Below are 19,713 nucleotides of genomic sequence, written 5' to 3'. Positions count from 1 at the left end.
TCTTTCCTCTTTCGCACTCTTGCATTCTTACCCCTTCTTCGCTCTTGCCCCTTCTGTAGTAGCTTGAAAAAAATAAAAAATAAAAATAAAGAAGGTGCAGTCACAATCGCCGTCGAAGAGTTTTCCCTTGTGCTGAAAATGGCATTGTACCAGAAAGAGTGGATCCGGCCGCCGAAGCTCCTGTTGAATCCTTCCTTCCGTTCGACAAATTGGCTTGCCAAGGAAATACTCGAGTGGCATGCTTCATTTTTTTTTTTCCCTCCCTTCTTTTGTCTTTATTCGTCTGCATTTTGTTTTTTATATTGCTAAGAGAGAGGAAGAGAGAGAGGGAGAGAGAGAGATGGAGAGAGAGAGTTCACTCAGACCTTGGTTGAAGGAGTCGAGTCGAGCAACTGATCAAGTGAGCAGCAGGTGAAAGAGAATGTCAACAAGAGTATCCGTACGTACATAGCAGCGTACGTAAAATATACCTACCCCCTCCCTGTACGTGTGGTGTACATCGTACATACGATACTTCGTCGCGGCTGTGATGTGAGTACCGTAGGCAAACAGTAAGCCCCTTGCTCGAACATCTCCAGCCCTCCGAGATTGCCCTCATCCCTGCCAGGAACCCTTAGCCGTCCATTCTCTGCGTCCTGAGAGCTCTTAATTCCCTTGGCTGTGTTGGGGGTCTCAGCATCTACACTAACCCCCATGTGCCATCCCGCGTTGACCCCCATGCCGTCATCAGCTCACACCCCTCGTCTCTACACTAGTGTATCCGTACTTACATAGGTAGTACCTCATTCGTACGGATATCCATCCTGCGGCGACCTCCTCTTGCCGAGCCAAACCGAACCAAGTGAAGCTCTGCTGTGCCGGGCCCATCATTGCCTCTTCCCGCCCTAGTTGCATTGCCGGCCGACCGCCTATCGCTGTCGCGCTCGACCACCCGTGTCCTGCGCACCAGGACGACGACGTAGTGGACTAATCATCGGTTGATCGACCCCTGAAGGTGTGCGGCCGGCGGCTAAGAACAAGCACAGCAAACACACACACACACACACACACACACACATAAGCAAGACAAGACACGCAGCAGCCACTACCGTAGCGCTGTTGCAGATGTGATCGATGGCCAAATCTTGCATGCAAAGCCGCTTCCGTAGGGCCGATTGAGATAAGAAAATGAGCCAGAATGCCGTCACCCGTCTGCGCCCAACCATGATTCAGCTGCCGCCATTCGCCGCATGGGGTTTGAGTTTTTTTCTCTCTCTCGGAAGCTCGTTCCTCCCCCGTTTTGACTCATTATCTCATGTTTGAGGCGCTCTCACTCACTAACACCTTGCAGAAAACAGTTTTACACCAGCGAACGCCATTTTCCCTTTCTATTAATAAAAGTGACATGTGTCACCCGGCGCCAATCACACGTCAACTTATCGGAGCAAAGCCGGAACTCATTTCATCTCACAAATCTCACACATGGTCATATCTCTCACGCACATAAACACACACACACACACACACACACACACACACACACAGGTTCATCGAAAAGTCCAGACTGTCTGCAAAACGGACATCTTTGGCCCAATGACTCTCATAAACCTCCTCCCTACACCGCACTACGCCCCCCCCTCCTCACTTTTCACACTCCCCCCCTGGCTGAGCCTCAAGACAACCTAGAGACTAGCAGCGAACCAAGCAGGGCGGTCCCCTGGCAGCAGACTCATGGCAGCTACGGGTGGCGCAGACCCCTCCCCGATCTGGTACTTGTCTGGCGTGCCTGGATTCGCCGTGGCATAGAATGTGGTGCCCCCTCCCATGTCACCGGGATAAACATCCGAACCACAGAAGTTGAGCACAATAAGCCTGGCCAAATGCAAACATGTGCGTTGCAGTTGCAGCCCTCCTGTTTTTTTTTTTTTTTTTCGTTCCCTGCGCCCGTCCCCTGATTCCCGAACCATCGGGGCGATGACGGTGGCTGCCGTTGGCGCAGCCATGACCGTACAAGCATGACGTAGCCCCGACAGTTACGGATACACGTCGCACAAAGTCATCCCACCCCTTCGGACAGTGTGCCATGGACGGTCTGGACAGACTAGTCTTTTTTTGGTTCTCTTCCTTGGTCTCGGCCGTTTTCCAGGTTGGGCGACTAGTTGGAGGAGGATAAGTGCTCCTCCTGCGGACCCGTAGCATGACACCCAACTTCCCGCCGTTCGTTACGTACCTACGTATATCGTACCGTACGTGTGCCGCCGCCCATCGCGAACTCGGTGGTATGTTCTAGAGGCTCACCGGTTCGTTTCCAACAGGCTCGTTGATCTTCCGCGGTCGAACGACCGACCCTTGGCTGATGATGCAGACCGGTACCCACATGAACACGAAGAGCCACGCCCACTGGGTTGCGATCTGTCTTTGAGTTGGCGATCCTGATTTGTTCCGAGAGGGCTCATCTCTCCATCCCCAAATCAACGACCTTGGTGGCCAGTAACTCGCGTGACCGTCCTCATATCCTTGGAGCAATCTGCTTGTCGGGCATTTGACGTTTCTATCCTGAGTGAGGCTGTGAAAGGCCCTTTCACGATGGTCCCCCTATATCCCCTATGTCCCCCTATCCCCTACCATAACGCAACGCCCATGGACCGCGCCGCGCTATACCCAAGAACCCGCTCCGGTGCTAAACTTTGTGCCAAGTATGCGGTGTGCGTGTGTGCGTGTGTGTCTGTGTCCGCCCTTCCGTGCCGCCCGGGACACCGGGGCCGGAGAGACCATCGACTCCCCCTCGACGACAAACAACCGCCACCCATCGCGAACCAGACGACCAGCATCCCATCCCTCCCCCTCCCGCGAGGAGTTTCGGCCACCGTTCTAGACCGCTCACCCGCGACGCGGCGGAAGATGGGGGTTTTTTACCCCTCTAACCCCCCTCCCCTCCCCTCCCCTCCCCTCATGCCCCTCACGGTAAGATACAGAGCTCCGCGGCTGCATGCAGGACAAGACAAGCTGCTGGGATTGTGTGCACCATGTATGTGGCCTAAGTGGTGCCGGCTTTGTGCTACTGAGAGATCTTCCACCGACATCTCAGCCCGCGTGCCGCCAAACTCTCAGCCTCTCCACTGGGAGTGGGTATGTTCGGCCGTTCCAGCTGGTGTCTCGCCCGTGCGTGCCAGTGATGACAAAAGGGGGCCTCCCCTGCCGCACCTTCGTACTATGTAGGCAGGCTTCCTCCAGCGTGTGTCTCTTCCCACGTCTCTCCTTCTCGGCTTGCCTAATGCGGACATCCCGAGCCTTGATCCGTTTCTTGCTCGCAAATAACCCCCTTTTTTTTCACTTGGGGAGGGGGTTTCTTATTATTTTCTTTCGAGTCACCGTCACCGATACTCCACGATCCAGATGCCTCCCATCACCGCTCGCTTCTTTTCGCCTTCCTCCTCCCAGAAGCACCATGCCACATGAAAGTCGCCCCCCTGAGGCCCCAGTTGCCATTCTGTCCGTTCTCTCCGTCCCTCCAGAACCCCCCTCTTTCCTAAGCTGGATTTGGTACGGGGACCTGAGGAGACGAAACGGAGGTCCCAGTGAGCCAGATCCATCGCCAAGGGCACGCACTGCCTTCACGCGTCGCGGCGGATCCAGAAAAACGATAGCCCATCCTCGCAGGATGGGTGTGGTCTAGTGTGTCAAAAGGCGCGATTTGCCCGCGCATATCTCTCTCCTGCCTAGTGATGGTAAGGTCCATCCCGACGACCTTCGAGCCCAAACGGCGCCCTTTCTCTCCCTTCCGTCCACACGCATAGCGTTTGCAAAGATAGTGTACACCTCCTTGTGTTGTTCGCGTTCTGGCAATCTTTGACCCATGATGTGCGCAAGGGGGCTGGGCAGCATGCCCTGGGCCGGGGAAGAGCTCCGAGCTGTGGAGTCTTTTTCCTAAAGTTAATTTTCTTGTTCGCCCAGAAAGCAAATGCTGTGTATCACGACTCCACCTAAAGTCCTGAACAGCGAGAAAGGCAGAGTGAGCTGGAGGGAGAGAAAGGCGGGCTGGGGTACCAAAATTAGATGAGACTTCGTCTCCTCCACTCGTCGAGACCGTCGAAACATGGGCGGTATCGGGGCCATCTTGCGGTGCGTGTGTGTGTGTGTGTGTGTGTGTGTGTGTGTGTGTGTGTGTGTGTGTGTGTGTGTGTGTGTGTGTGTGTGTGTGTGTTTCGTGCCCACCAAAGGACGACGGAAGTTGCAGCAGGCCGTAGGTACGCCAGCAGGAACTCTGTTTTACAGACGGTTGGTGATGTGTCCGTACGAATACCAACCACCAAGGTGCGCTTGCCAGGGAGGGGGTACGCGAGTTTGATCAACGGCGGACAAGGCCGCTAAGCTTTCCCGGCGCGGCACGTCGTCAACTGTCATTCCGGCATTGGACGATCTCATCCGGGCCAGAGTTCGGGATGAGACGAGCGTCATCCTGGGCGAACATGCAAGAGGAGGGTTCATGTTTACCCGCTGCGCTACTGCGACGACCGGGGGCGGGGGGGGGCAAAAACAAGACCCTCTAGGTCTCGTTACTGACGCGAGATAATGCGAGGCTGACTCAAGCCGACCTGAGTACGGTATGTAATATGTCGTGATTCAGCGGCGCATGTGAAAATCCCGCTTTCCCATGTGACGGTCCTCCCATGAGCGTCATACGGTTGACGCGCGTCGTCGACATCTGACCGTTTTGTCTTCCCCGTACCGACAAATCCTTCGTGTCAAAGACTTTCCCCCTCCAAAGGCCCGAATATATTTGGAAACCAGACCCGAGACCCGCGCATGACGCATGCAAAACAAAGTTCAGGCGAGGAACAGGTCTACGTCGATCGACCGGCCGGCAAGAGGTGGGAAACTATCGACCGCTCACGCTCACAACACGGATAGCTCGGGTTTTTTTTTTCCTTCTTCTTCTAACTTTTCGTAACCCTCCCCCCCCCTACGTGATGTGAACAAGGTTGCCAGGCCGTGCGGCGGTCAACCCGGATACGATACCGTCATTTTTGTCATTGTTCACTGAACCCCCCATGCTCACGGACTCGCGGCAACCTACCGCACTCCCGGGCCCACACCTGATATCAGATGCGTTTTAACTCTTTTTTATATACTTTTTTTCCATGTAAAGAACAAAAAAAAACCATAAAACATCAGGGAGGGCACCGGAGCTTCTTGCGGAAACAAGACAAGCGGCCCCCTCTCATTTCGTTGATTGCCTGGTCGATGGTGTCGATATCGATAATGCGTGTGATTGGTTGACGCGGCCAGACCGTGCCTACGGTAATATGGAAGACGAATCCGAGTGAAGCTATCGCGAAGTATCAGCGGCGACGAGACGGTGTGTAGCGGGACGGGCCTCTTGAGGAAATGACGGATCATCATGCCGTGTGGGTAAGGCTGCCACCCCCCCCCCCCCCCCCCCCCCACGCCCCATCACGTTGGGTTCGAGTCTGTCCAATTTCCCATCGCAGCCCAACGAGACATGGCCCCCTTGTTCATCTCGAGGCTTGTTCGAGGTGCCTGCTCGAATAGGATAGCATGAGTCGGTTACAAGGCGGTGGATCTAATCGGGGAATTTCCAATCCCAGGGGGGTCATGTATCGAACATCTCCCTTGGAATCGCCGGCGTTATAGAACTGTCATGGACAGGAGGCGAGGCGAGGATGGTGTCACAGCAACGGCCGGGCCGTGAGTTGCTGTCCTCTGGTTTAACTCAGATGCTTCCCTGGTTCCGGCCCTTGTCTGGCCGACGACTTCACCGTGCGCCAATGCCAGCCTACTACTATGGAGTTGCCATGTAATCTGGGTTCAAACAAGGAGTCGAGTAATTTAATGATAAGGCTCATGCATAAACTTTGCCCGCGGTTGAGGGTACTCACCGATGGTCCGATTTGATGAGCCGGACGGCAATCGTTATCTTGCAGTTCCTGTGGGATTGATTAAATATCCTGGGAGTTTTGTAACAACATGATCTATTACAGGACCATCGTGGCCTCCGATCGTTTACACAAATGGGTGCTCCATACAGATTGATAGCTACGTGAGCGAAGTGCGTAAATTCTTGACTGCCGCCGAACAGAGTGATGGCAGACACACACGACAGATAGGTTGTTAATTGAGTTGTAACGCCTGAGAGCGAGTGTTTGTACGAGCATCCCGTAGTTATCGCCAAACTGTTCTTTCACTTTGACACTATTGTACTCTGCAAAGCGAGAGGGGCGGTACTCGCTGTTCTCTCTTCGGTTCAATCCACGGTTCTTAAGTGGCCTGGGCGGTTTCTATGGTTAGGGTTGAACACACACCATCTCATTAGTTCGATGAACCAGAGGCACGACGAACCCCTCCACTGGAGAAACATAGGATGTCAAAGAAGTTGTATGTGCCAATGACACTTTCTGCTTATTCTCAACGCAGATGGCGACAGTTTGAGGTAACCTTATAATCCAAAAAGGTAAACCTCGAGTCTAATTCAAAACTTAAAGGGGACTGGGTGAGCTTGAGGCTGATCGTGACTGAACCACGGAACATCATGAAGTAAGGTGTCAACGGCGATAGCATCATTGTACACCACAAAGCCGCCGACCATAACCCACCAAGCTCTTTCTCAGAAATCTTTTATCCTGCTCATGACTATGCGTACCGTAGCATTTCCTCTTGCAAAAACCTATTCTTCATACCTCATTCCAGGTCACTGCGTCAAATGCCATCTCAAACAGATCATTCCGGATGAACCGTTCCGTTTCCCTACCCTCACAACCACAATTCACCTCGTCTGCTATCAAACACACAATGTTTAACTACATCATCAAACGCCTGGCCCCCCGCCCCCCCTCCCTCGCCCTGCACCCACTGTCTGCCATCCCTTGGGCTACTACATTGGGCTTGACGCCATTGAGAGATTAGGCCGAAGCAAAAGGCACCCTGCCGTTTGATTCGGGCGCGCACGCTGCATGGCGATTAGACAGCAAAATCAGCTCTGCATGGACCGAATGCATTTTGTGGAAGAGGAAGCGGAAGATAGCCTCGCCCTAGAGGCCGAGTTCGATACGATAGTGCAAGAGGTCTTGGACCCGCACTACAGTAATCTCCAAAGCCTCCGCAGAGATGCCTGATCCAATGGCAACGTCCTCAAAGTCAAGTGGTCCATGAAGAAGCTCCAACGCCGCATCAAAGATCTCCAGAACCAAAGATTCCGCAACCGGACCGGGCTGAACCTGTGGTATGAAAAGAGGGCGAGTGAGTGGATTGCAAGTGACCACTGCTGCAACTATCATTTCGGGGAGACGAGATGTCGAGCTATGAGACACAGATTGGGCATGGAACTCGGAGGAAGGAGGTGGCATGCCACCGTGTATCCAATGAGGAGGAACATGGAGTCGTTATAACAGGGTATTGAGATACCTCGAGGAGGATTTGGACTAGGAGGCAGTCATTGAGGGCGTTGCCATAGGCCTGGGCAAATAATCTCAAGCTAGCCTCGCGAAATACCAGTTTAATTCCGACATGAAGTCAGAATCCCGCAAGCTTCCAACCGGATACCTCGTTTCCAAATACCCGAGCCTGTTGAAGAGGCGCTGGTCGCTCAAAAACGACTTGGGCACATCCTCCTCATACATGCCGATCTCGGTCTCGCCCTTCATCTGCCTCAGGACCAAGCCGGTGTCGATGTACTCTGCGAGCCCAAAGTACTCTGCATCGTAATGATACCACACCATGTAGAGGACCTTCACAGGCCGGCCGACGGGGAAGTCCTCCGCGCAGTCGGGCCGGAAATCGTGCACCTCCTCGTCCGAGAACCTGCCCACGCTGTCGAGGACGATCGGGTATCTGGTCTTGCCGTCCGCCCCCTGCGCGGCCGTGACCACGCCCTTCCTCAGGTCTCCCTTGACTTCGATGGAGTGGTACCTCCGGGCCATCCAGGCGGCGAAGGGGAGCGGCTGGTCAAAGGCTGTACCCATGGCGTGCGTGATCACCGGCTTGATCATGATGTTTCCGAGAAGCGGGTATCGCGCGTATACGTCGTTCTTCACCCTCGCGTTTCTCGTCGACGCCCACGACCACGTCGGGACGAGCCAGCTCTCGTGTCTCGCTCCTGGTGGTCCGTCGGGGTCGACGTACCACATCAGCTCCGTCTCCAAGAAGTGGTAAAAGAGGCCGAACGAAGACCGCAAATGCGTCCACCTCTGTGCGACCGACGTGATGCCGTTGATCGCCAAGAACTTGTCGGACCCGTAGGTGAGGGAGAGCGGGGAGTAGTTGGATAAGAACGACCACCACGTTTTGAGGAAGAGCCGGTAGTGCGGTCGTAAGGAATCGTCGAGGTCGGACACGACGACTATAAAATCGCCAAAGGGGTCCGCGTCACCCTCTCTCAGGTTCTCTGGATAAAGCTTGTAGGGCTTCGACGTCCTGCCGCCTTGGAGAAAGACGGACAAGTTTGCCGCGTGGCCTGGCAAGCCGCCTGTGTAGGCGGGGTATCCATCCGAGTCGTACTCGCTGTCAGGATGCTCTGGTGGTTCTTGCGCTTCCTCGGAATTGTTGAAGACGATGTCTTCTGCGCGTCTCGTTGCGTCCTCCGAGTCGAGACGGAGGTCAGAAGCGGCGGCTAGGGCGGCGTTAGGATCCGGCTCCGGTGTACCGTTGCGAAGCACGATTTCATTGGGCGTATGTTGAGAATAGGATGTCTCCTGAAGGGCAACATTGCCGTCTTCTAGGTTTTCTCCCTTCTTGGAGGCGGCCTTGTGCTCACTGCTGCGACGCCTCGGCCGGGTATGCGCCAGAGCTCCCGCGTCATCCTTTGGTATGTCTTCTGTTTCCTCGATATCGGACTGCTCGTCCTCTGAACTCTCAAGAGAGTCTTCGTCATCATCGTCCTCGATTTCAGTCACTCTCGCCGGTTCCTCTTCTTTCAGAGGCAAACGCCAGTCTCTGAAGTAGACGAATATGTCCTTCGGGTGGGTTGGAGTCTCTTCCGCCCCTATCGTCCTTCGGAGCTTGAGGTCGGGGCTCGCGACGGAAGCATCGCATTCGCGACATTCCCAAAGGACGGAGTCCCCTGTGAAGATGAGCGACCGCGGCGATACCATGCGTTCCTGGCACACCCAGGCCCGCGAGTCGAGTATGTTGGTGCTCCTGAGGTCGGAGCCCCGCATGGAGAGTCCCGAACTGCTATCAAGGCCGTCGTTCGCAGCAATCGTGTAGGTCGCGTTGTCGTAGATAATGGCCATGCGTTGCGCCTCATTTTTCCAGTCTTCTTTGTCGTCCTGGACGATGCAGAGGGAGTCGATCCAGAGGTAGGACAACCCCATCCCCCGAGCGACGTAGACTGCATCGCGGAACGTAGCCGGCAACTTTGATACCTGGACACCTGTCTCGATCATTTCCTTCAGGTTCCCCAAGGTGGTGCAGCACGTTTCGTGGGCGCCCCATCGATGGCTGAGAGCAACGTATCGCGTGTCTGGGCTCAGCGACTCGGAAAGTTGGAGTCGAGCAATGTCGACTTCATCTGACGCCGGATGGAGGGAGAAGAAGAGGAGACGTGTTGCAACCAGTCCCTTCCCCTCCAGGTCGCTTATCAGCAGCGAATTGTCAGTACAGAACATGTGGGAGCAGCAAAGTGAGGCAATACCGTTGTATTGGCGATAACTGTGATGTGAAGCTAACTAGGAGTGGGCTGCCTACAGTAGGCAAAGGCTAGCCAAGAAGGAGGTAAAGGTAGGTCATGTGACCCATAGGCTCCTCTACTAACACTCCCCCTTAGGCTCTACTAGCCTACTCCTGTATATTATAATAATAGTAGCAAATAACTGCCTAACCTTAAATCCTCTAAATCTAAGGAGTTTTTAAAGTATATAATAACTTTAGTAAAAGGCTAGTAATTTACCTATTAGTCTAGTAATAATTTATCTATATACTAATAAGCCTATATAATCTATATAACCTATTATCTATATAGTCTATCTATATACCTATATAACCTATTAATCTAATCTATCTACTATACCTAGTAGTCTAATAAAATCCTTATATTTATTTAAGGCTAGTGCCTTTATAAGGCTATTAGTAGCTATCTTAGTACTATAAATAAGTTAAAGGGTAATATTATTATAGGTATAAACCTCTTAGATTATCTATTTATATTAGATATTAATACTTTAAGTTTATACTTTATTAAAGGGATTTATAACGTTAACTATTATATTAGTACTATTAGTAAAAAGGATAGTTAGAGTATTTAGTAGTTAGCTAAGGAGTTATTTAGTATAGTAATAAATTTACTTTATAGTAATTACTACTAGCGTAAGGTTAATAAACTCTGCCTTAGTAAAGCTTAAAGTAACAAAGGTCTATTACTTAGACTTCTAGGCTACTAGTAAGCTAGTAAAGTAGACAATATAACTACCTATAGATACCTACAATAGGTAATTATTAGTAAAAGAAGTATCTACTATAGTATAGAGGCTAACGTTAGTAGAGAGGTTAAGTCTACTAAATAAGATACTATAATAAGTAATACCTTTAAGGTAGTAAAAAAGGTGCTTAATAGCTACTTAATAAGTAAGTAATAGGCTAGTATTAGCCTAAGAGAGCTTACTAACTACAAAAGTAATATCTAGGTATATACTAGTAGCTAACTAGTTAAGGCAGCTAGTCTATTTAATATAGAGCTATTAGTTAGCTTTAGTATAGTTATTTTTACTTTAAGTAATAAGAAGGTCCTAGTTAGTAGGTAATAAGGTCTTAACTAGCTAAAGGTTAGTATAACTAAAGTAATAAAGTATACCTTTAGTATACTTATATTAATTAATATAAATCTATTATTAAGCAGTGCGTTTAGGGGGTAATTTATATAGTTAAAAGTGGCTTATTTCTTCTATCTATAGTGCTATAATCTACGCTCCTTAAATATTGCCTCTCTTGGTGAATTCCGCCGCAAGTATCCATATTCAGGAGCGAGGGTTAGATTAATAAGCGACGTCGTTCCGGAGAGCGGTGTCAGTCAGCAATATCCTGCGTGACAAAATCTTATTAGCAGTAAAACACTAGATCTAAAAGCTAAGAAACTAAGAGGCCTTACTAAGGTCCTTTAGTAGGTAGACCTTAGTAAGTATATTATATACCTTCTTAGTTATTTTAGTAGTAGGTGTAGCTACTATATTATTATTAATATATATTAAGGCGTAGGTATTAAGGTCCTTGTTATAGAAGAGGTAGATCTCCCCTTTAACTAGCTAAAAGCTAATCTTCTCTATTTTGCCTTTAATAAGCATAAACTACTATAGTAGTAACTTATATAGACTATAGAGGGCCTTTTAAAGCAACTAGACCTTATTATTAATAGTAGTATAACTAGTAGGTTATTTAACATAGACATTAGTACTAGTAAAAACAAAGGTAGTAAGAAAAGTAGTATTAAAGTTATATATCTTATACTTTAATCTATAAAGAGTAATAATAGTAAAAAAAAGATAAATAGTAGTAGTAGTAGCTATAGCTATATATACCTCTTATAATAACTAATTACCTTACTTAAAGTTACTATAGACTACTTATTAGGCCTTAAAGTATATAATTTTATTATTTATGTTAGTTTTAATATTAAATACCTATTTACCTAGTAGCACTTTAGCTCTAGTTAAGGGGTTAATAAAGGTATATACCTCCTTATTATTAAACTACTAGATCTTAGCATTATAGGCCTATTTCTAATAGTGCTAGTGTAGGCCTTTCTTTGCCTTCTTAAAGGTAGTAAGTATATTATAACTAGTAGATAGTACCTTTAATAATATAGCTACTATAAGGGTACTAATAAAGTAACCTTAACTATCTTAGTGTACCTAAATATTAGCTAAAAGATATACCTTTTTCTTATAGTTTTAGATACCTACTATCTTATAATAGTAACTAGGTAACTTTACTACACTAGTATAATATAGGTAACTAGTAGTAATATACTTAGTAGTAGATATAGTAGTAAAAGCCTTAATAATAAGGTCTAGCTTATCTTTCTTTATAATAAAAGGAAGGTAGTTAGCCTCCTATTAAATAACCTTATAAAACTTATTATTAGTAAAAGTATTATCTTATTTATCTAGTTATTTATTTATAGGCTATTTATTAGTAAGTAATAAGGTAGGTATAGTAGTGTCCTCTAGAGGTAAAGTTATATAGGTAGTATTATTAATACACTTACTATTAATAGTGCTACTATTAGTTTAGTTAGCCTACTAGTTTTATAAGGTCTTAGTAACTAGTAAGTAAAAATTAAAGACTTAGCTAGGAAACTAAATCTAGAGGTTAGGCTTATTAAAAAGTATATTATAGTTAGTATCTACTAAGATATTTACATTAGTAATAAAGTAAAAAATAGTCTTCTCCTTCTTTTTATAAAAATAAACGTTATAGTAATAGATAACTTACTTCTAATTAAAGATATAGATATAGTAGATATAACTATATAAAGAGCTATAGCTAACAAGGTAACCTTTTATTATATAGGGTTCTATTTTTATAGAACAAGGGGGGCACTTACTACTTTTCTTGTATATATATATAATATAACTAAAGGTATAAAGGTATTTAATTTAAGAAGGTTCTTAGTTAGTAGTAAGGTTAAGCTTATAGGTAATAATCTTATAAAGGCTTATTTTACCCTTAGTTAACTATAGTAGGAGGTTAAGGATCTACACTATAGTGTTAAGTGTATAGTCCTAGAGATCCTTTAGTAAGCTATTATTAATAAGTAAAGTATAGGTAGCCTTTATAAAGGTATAGCTAGTATATTTAATTATACTATTTATTAATAAAGTATAAGTAGTAGTTAAGTAAAGTTAAGTGCCTTTAAAGAAAAGGTTATAAAGCACTTTCTTAAGCTTAGGTGTATTATTATATATTTAACCTTTAATTAAGAGACCTATTATATTAGTAAATATAGTACTAAACTTCTTAATAGTATTAAGAATAACCTTATAGTAATAGGTTTTTAATAAAGTAAGCTAGTAATAACTACTATAATAGTTAAAAAAGTAAAAGGTATATTATATACTAAGTTTAAAAAGAGGTTTAACCTTAATAAGGTCTAGATAGATTTTTTTATTTATAAAGGTAAAAGGTAATAAAGTATTATAGCTAATAAGCTCTATAGATTTAGCTAAGTAGTAGGCCTTATAGTAAAAGTTATTAATTTTTACCTATATAAATTATATACCTACTTAACAGTAGGCCTTAATAACCTATAATAAATAGGCGTAAATAAGTTAGTAATATATTATCTTAAGGGTTAGTTAGTACTTACCTTTAACTATAGCTAATCTAAGGGTAGTTACTATAGGTATAATTAGGCTATTAGTTATATAAAGGATATAAATGTCTAAGATCTATTTAATAGTAGCTAAATAGGCCTTAGATTTAGTGTTAATAATATAAGTAGTAGTATAGTTATATTTAATGCCTACCTTATATAATTTACCTAGGCTAAAAAGGTTAGCTAGGCTAAGAGGGCTATACTTAATATCTTTAATAGTCTAGTTAATAGTCTAAGTTAAGTTAGCTAGATCCTTTGTCTAGAAGAAAACAGTACTACTGCCCTCTAGATATACCTAATTACTATTTACTATAGTAAAAAGTTAAAAGTTACTATAGACTATATAGAATATAAAGTAAGTTAATAAGTTAAATATAGGGTTAAAGTAGCCTAAATCTAGTATAATATTAAAGGTAGTAATAACCTTATTATTAATAGCTATATATACTATATAGCTAAGCTTTATAGCTAGGCTAGTAATAGAGAAGCTACTAAGAGCACCTAAGGCTCCTTTAATAAAAACAAAGGTTAATAATAAGTTAGATAATCTTTCTTTATAATCCTTATTATATATATACTTAGTTATATAAGTAAAAAAGGTATTATAATAAGGATAATTAATAAGAACTAGCTTTAGGTAAGTAGTCTAGCACTTTATAGTAAAGTAGTTTTTCTTATAATAAGAGTAAAAACTACTATAGGTAATATTCTTAGTAAAAGTAGTACCTTAGTTAGCACTAGAAGAGGTTACTATTAAATTAGTAGTATTTTTATAGTATATAATAAGTCCTATTTTTTATTCCTTATCCTAGGCAAAAGTATAAATAGTCTTAATAACCTTTACCTAGGTAAGTGTCTTATTATTATTAGTATAGTACTTATAGGTATTTAGTAGTTACACCTTAAAGTAGTTAAGCATAAGAATAGCCTAATAGTAGTTAAAGTTTTTACTATAGAGGCTAGTAATATAGCTTTAGAGGTATTAAACCTTTGTAAAGGCATTATAAAGGGTTTTATAGTCTTAAGTACTACCTTTACTAAACTTATTAATAAAGGTAATAATAGTATCTTTAGATACCTTAGGGATAAACTTCTTAAGTGTTTTTATAAGAGTATATAGGTTACTATTATTAACTTATCCTATGTTAAAGAGCTTAATAATTATAAGGTTATAAGTGCTAATAATAATACTATAGGTAGTATTATATTTATTCTCTTAATTCTTATACTTATTAGTATTAATTACTAGTTAAAGGACTTTATAGTTAATATATTTCTTAACTTTAGTAGTATAAAGTAATATATTAACTAGGACTTACTATTATAACTAGTTTAACTTCCCCTTTAGCTTAAGAATAGACTATATAACTATTTAGTAGTTAACCTTATTAGCTATAATAGTAGTTAATTACTTATATAAAGGAGGATAATATAATATAGATAAAAGTCTCCCTTAGACTATAGGTAGCCTAATAATATATTAAACTTTATATATTTCCTTTATAGGATAAAGGGTATATCTAAATTATTATATAAATTACTACTTATTATTAGACGTCTAAGTAAAAGGGGATATAGGTAGAGGTAGAAGTAAAGTAAGAGTAATGTTTTAAGTTTATTACTTATTATTATTATAAGGTAATATAACTATAGTAGACAGGTAGTTAACAGTAATATAGGTAGCAACTATAATATTTTATAGATATTACTATAGACTATTAAAAAAGCAAAAAAGAAGAGGTAAAGGTAGCTAATTAATTAATTATAAAGAAAATTAATTAGTATTAACCTAGGCCTTATAACCTATAGGAGCAGTAAAGTAAAGTAATACTGTTGTATTAGTAATAACTATAATATAAAGCTAACTAGGAGTAGGCTGCCTACAGTAAGCAGAGGCTGGCCAAGAAGGAGGTAGAGGTGGGTCACGTGACCCATGGGCTCCTCCACCAACAGAACACGGTGCTATGGCGTGCTGTTTTACCACATGACGGGTGGTTCGCGCCGCACTCTTCCAACCACTTCGTGGCCAACGGAACGACCGTTTTGTCGATAAAGTCGTCTTGGCCCATTGCCTCTGCTTATGGGAAAGGGAATCCGGTGCTGTAAGGAGGCTAGGTTTACGCAAGAATGATACGACCGCGGTTAGGTCCCTGGTCCACTGGTAGCTGTCACTTTACTTATGTTGCGTGCTTCAAACCAAGTTGATGAAGCCGTGAGCCATGGCACAGCCACTAAGCTGAGCAAGACTTTGAGCAGGCTGACTTCGCTAAAGTTGCCTGCAGAGGCGTAGCGCCTCTTTTGGCTGCAGCTGATTGATCGTCGCAGGCGAAGTCGAGAAACGCCTCGCTGCCGCGTCCCTCTAGGTCCAGGAAACACAAACAACTCACGTAGCCAGGATTGCGATATAGGGTGCATACCAAATAAAAGTAAACACGGATGACACGCCTCATGTCCACATTTGGAGGTCGCCCATTGTAAGTTACCGGCTCGGCACTATTTTCAGCCCCCCAATTGAGAGCATTGCCACAGTAGTCCGAGTGAGGTCGTGATCCTCAAACCATTGTATTAAGTGTCGGGCATGATACTTGTACCATGCTTTCTCTCTCACTCTGTTAGACTATTATCATCTAAATGTGCGACCTTGGGAGAGACTGCTTTGTGTGTTGAATGAGATTGTGGTCTTCTAACCAGATGTATGACAAGGTCCGCGACCACAACACGACATTGCCAACAACACGCGTCTATCTGACGTATACAGCATACGAGGTTCATAGGTGTGCTTATTTCATCTGTTCATGATGACAAGCACGTTGAAAGATTGACAGAACGGGAGTTCCCTTGGTTCCAAATGCGCACGTCAAAATGGAGGCATATGCGGGGTTCGAAACAAGTATAATTCTTGAGATGTCATTAAGTTTACATTAAACGTTGAGCTCGCAGCTTCCTGATAACGCCCTTTTGAGCTTTAGACTTTCGATTCGAGAGTCATAGGTACGTCAATGCCGGTGCAGATTATCAATACATGAGGAGTAGATACCCGTATGGCTATGGGCTCAAATTTGACTCCCCAATTTAGAAGGTTAGGCTAAGACATCCCCTCCAAGAAAGCTTAAGTCGATATCTTGATGCCTGGGATGAACAAGTTTTTGAATTAAAGCTTACACTCAAACGCTGTTGAGTCACGAGAGCATAGGTACTGCGCCATTTTCGGTCAAGAATTACATCAGGCGAACTGGTTCCAGTAAGCGCCATCTGTACAGGGAAGCCGTGTGGTGTGCAGCTATTGACTGCTAACAATACCTAGCCCAAGCCTCTCTGCTCGGAGTTTAGGAGCCGGCGGCACCGACGACGCGAGGCCATATATCCCGAGATTTCCGCGAAACGCCGATGTTTCCCACAAAATCGTACATCATCTGCTTGGAATAATCCGTCATGACTAATGCATCTGGTGCGTGAATAAGCTAATGATTCCAGTCATGTACAGTGCACCGTAGGACGGCACCACTGGACAAATCACGAGCAGAGTGTTATTATGCGGTGAGCGACTCAATGGCTCTGTGACTATACCCGACGAAAGAATGGCCAACTGCCGCGTTTGAAGAGCGAGGCGGGTCGAAAAACCAGGGCAATGCCGGCATAAGGCGCCCAAAGAGATCGGCATGCCGTATCGCCCGGCCTTGCTTTAGCCTGTCGCTAAGTGAAAGTGTCAATAGACAGTTCGGTAGGTATAGTCACATTAGCTGCTCAAGGAAAGCCGAGTGTGGAGGCTATGGCTTGCCGAATATTCTGCGAAAGGCAGCGATCTGCGTCATGTTCAACCCTGGGTCCCTGACTCAATCTGGCGAACTGTAAGTGCTGCCTTTCTGCATAGGCTATCGATGCCTCAACAAGGTCGACATATGGTTATAACTGTGCCGTGACAACCGTGCGTGGGTCTACCGCTTACTTGTCCGAGCCGCCGTAACATTCGCCATGGAGCTACAAAAACGAATCTACGTCATCAAAGCCATAGGCGCCCAGAGCCTCAAGTGTCAAGGCCGGCCTACATGAGGTTGGAAAGTGTGCTTACCCCAACGAAAATGACTAGAGCATGGCTGGGAGAACGGGTATCTCCGTCAGAACTGGTTCGAACAGCTAGCTATTTCGTCTCATCTAGGAAACTCTGATTACTATAATAGCATCAAGGGCCCCAAGCTTCTATGAATTTTCTTGCATCAGTTAACGACTCATTTTGGAGCGTTATACCTTGCCTCTAATCTTCCATTGTTCCCAATCCTTCGAACCACTCCGTGTTGCCAACATGATCCACATACAAAAGCACGGCATCTTCCTCATCGGCCTGCTTGGAGCTTTGCCCAAGGGGAATGCGATTCCCGCTCCGCAGTAAGCACCCATAGTGAGAAGCAGGCTAGATGTATCAACTGACGAGGATCTCAGAATGGGAGATTACGGTGAGAATAAGGGGCCTGTGGGAGGTGTCAGCCCACCCATTCCATCCGTGACCGCTCCCACTGGCAGCCTTAGAGGAGACGCTTCGCTTCTTGGGGGTAACGCCCCGCTTCCGGACCCCGACAAGTCCGATTCTGCCGTTGTCAACGACGTTCAGCTTGTCCCTGGCCAGAAAGCTGATGGTAAACTCGGACTTTACCTCAACTTTGACGGCGTCGATGTTCCCCAGCCCATCCGCGGAGAGCTAGGCTCACCGGATCCAGGTCCAAGTGTGTATAAGTCTCGGCGAAAGTGGAGGGGGTCCTGGTAGCCTAGAATGTTAACACGTGAGTCTCGCAGGAACCTATGCGTACGAGAAGCTCAACCCCGATATCTTCACCCCGCCAGGCACCGATAAAGGCGATGTCGAGAACGCGATGTGGCCCATAGGACTCTCCCATAATCGTCTTGGGAGCCAACCAGGGGCCGGCTGGGCCCGCCAACAGAACACCGACGTGCTTCCCATTGCCTCGCGCATGGCCGGAGTCGACATGAAGTTGCAGCCCAACGCCTATCGTGAGTTGCACTGGCACAGGTCGGCCGAGTGGGCACTCATGCTCAAGGGTACCTGCCGTATTGCCGCCATGAATGAGGACGGTAAGAGCTTTGTCGACGACATAACCGCTGGCGTAAGTCCTCGCTTCTGCATAACTTCAAGCCGCACTATGCTGACTAGCCCAGGACGTTTGGTTCTTTCCCAAGGGTGTCCCTCACAGTATCCAGGCATTTGACCAGGGTGCCGAATTCCTTCTCGTCTTTGATGACGGAGCATTCAGCGAGGAGGACACCTTCCTTGCCTCTGAGCTCTTCCTCCGAAATCCTCTGTCGGTGCTTTCAAAGAATTTCAAAACAGATGTATCTGCATTTGATAAAATACCAAAAGACCAGCTCTATGTAAGTTCATTAATGTGGTGGATATGGCGTATTTTTTTTCTCCCAAGAATTACAGGACTAACACAGTAAAAGATCTTCAACGGCACACCCCCACCCAAGGACATCCAAGAACAGAATCAAACCTCTTCGGCTGGGTCTCTGGTCGGCGCAGACTCCTACACCTACCACTGGTCACAACAAAAGCCGTACCAGGTCCCTGGAGGCTCGGTCAAAATCCTTGACCCTCAGACATTCCCCATCGCCAGTAACTTCTCCTCTGCCCTTGTGGTTGTGCAACCGGGGGCCATGCGTGAGATCCACTGGCACACCACCAGCGACGAGTGGAACTACTTTCTCCAGGGGTCCGGGCGCATAACAATCTTTGAAGCTCCCGAAGCCTCTCGCACCTTTGACTTCACGGCTGGCGACATCGGCTACATCAGGGTCGGCGATAGTCATTACATCGAAAACACCGGCACCGAGGACGTCATCTTCCTCGAGGTTCTCCAGGCTCCTAGATTCTCAGATATCAGCGTCGCTCAGTGGTTGGCTCTCACTCCCAAACAGGTTGTCAAAGATACTCTTAACCTCCCGGATGATGTGATTGATGCTCTGCCTCGCGAGAAAGAGTTTATCAAGGTCGGGAACCCTAACATGACAGCGCTGGCATCCGGCGAGAAAAATTTCAAGAGACGCTTCCAGGCTTAGACTGATCAACGTCTCTCGAAGATACCATTGTAAATACACTTCTTGCAAACACTTTTGTGCGATCATGATTTTAGCTTAGAAAAGATATTGATGAGACACCTATCTTCGAGTATCGAGTAGCAAGCGTTATTAGCTCCACCTCATCTGTAGGACTTTTTGGTGGCGGTGAGGGTGGTCCGTTAACGCTATGAGCGTTTTTCGCTCTTCTTCCCTTCGCCAAAGCAACTTCCGGACTCAAAAAGTCTGGGAGCCCTATAACATTCTCTAATTTCCATCATAAAATAACATTACATGATTTGGTAACAGACATGATAGCCCCCTCAAAAATGTACTTTCCTCGC

The 19,713-nt window shown here is 45.7% G+C and overlaps 4 protein-coding genes across 4 annotated transcripts; 3 read left to right on the top strand and 1 right to left on the bottom strand.

Moving 5' to 3' along the window:
- The first annotated feature begins 2,534 nt into the window (after positions 1–2,534).
- Positions 2,535–3,978, top strand: LY79DRAFT_278529 (uncharacterized protein). The gene is made up of 2 exons (XM_060552094.1): positions 2,535–3,707; positions 3,934–3,978. The coding sequence occupies exon 1, from the start codon at positions 2,969–2,971 to the stop codon at positions 3,653–3,655; it is 687 nt and encodes a 228-aa protein (XP_060412136.1). The 5' UTR covers positions 2,535–2,968; the 3' UTR covers positions 3,656–3,707; positions 3,934–3,978.
- Positions 3,979–6,980: 3,002 nt separating this feature from the next.
- Positions 6,981–7,396, top strand: LY79DRAFT_591768 (uncharacterized protein; the record flags this gene model as incomplete). The annotated part of the gene is made up of 3 exons (XM_060561325.1): positions 6,981–7,080; positions 7,135–7,251; positions 7,284–7,396. 3 exons carry the CDS (start codon positions 6,981–6,983, stop codon positions 7,394–7,396), a joined length of 330 nt encoding a protein of 109 aa, XP_060412135.1.
- Positions 7,397–7,425: 29 nt separating this feature from the next.
- LY79DRAFT_278483 (heterokaryon incompatibility protein) lies at positions 7,426–9,657 on the bottom strand. The gene has a single exon (XM_060552093.1). It carries the CDS (start codon positions 9,600–9,602, stop codon positions 7,467–7,469), a length of 2,136 nt encoding a protein of 711 aa, XP_060412134.1. The 5' UTR covers positions 9,603–9,657; the 3' UTR covers positions 7,426–7,466.
- A 7,627-nt stretch (positions 9,658–17,284) lies between these two features.
- On the top strand, positions 17,285–19,683 carry LY79DRAFT_278464 (oxalate decarboxylase family bicupin). Its single transcript, XM_060552092.1, has 5 exons — positions 17,285–17,686; positions 17,741–18,021; positions 18,092–18,420; positions 18,473–18,685; positions 18,758–19,683. Exons 1-5 carry the CDS (start codon positions 17,604–17,606, stop codon positions 19,370–19,372), a joined length of 1,521 nt encoding a protein of 506 aa, XP_060412133.1. The 5' UTR covers positions 17,285–17,603; the 3' UTR covers positions 19,373–19,683.
- Positions 19,684–19,713: the final 30 nt, after the last annotated feature.

This window comes from Colletotrichum navitas, assembly GCF_030913465.1.
Source record: "Colletotrichum navitas strain CBS 125086 chromosome Unknown LY79scaffold_48, whole genome shotgun sequence".
NCBI classification, from domain to species: Eukaryota; Fungi; Ascomycota; class Sordariomycetes; order Glomerellales; family Glomerellaceae; genus Colletotrichum; species Colletotrichum navitas.
The sequence above is the reverse complement of the archived record's forward strand: the minus strand, read 5'-3'. Positions and strand labels throughout refer to the sequence as shown.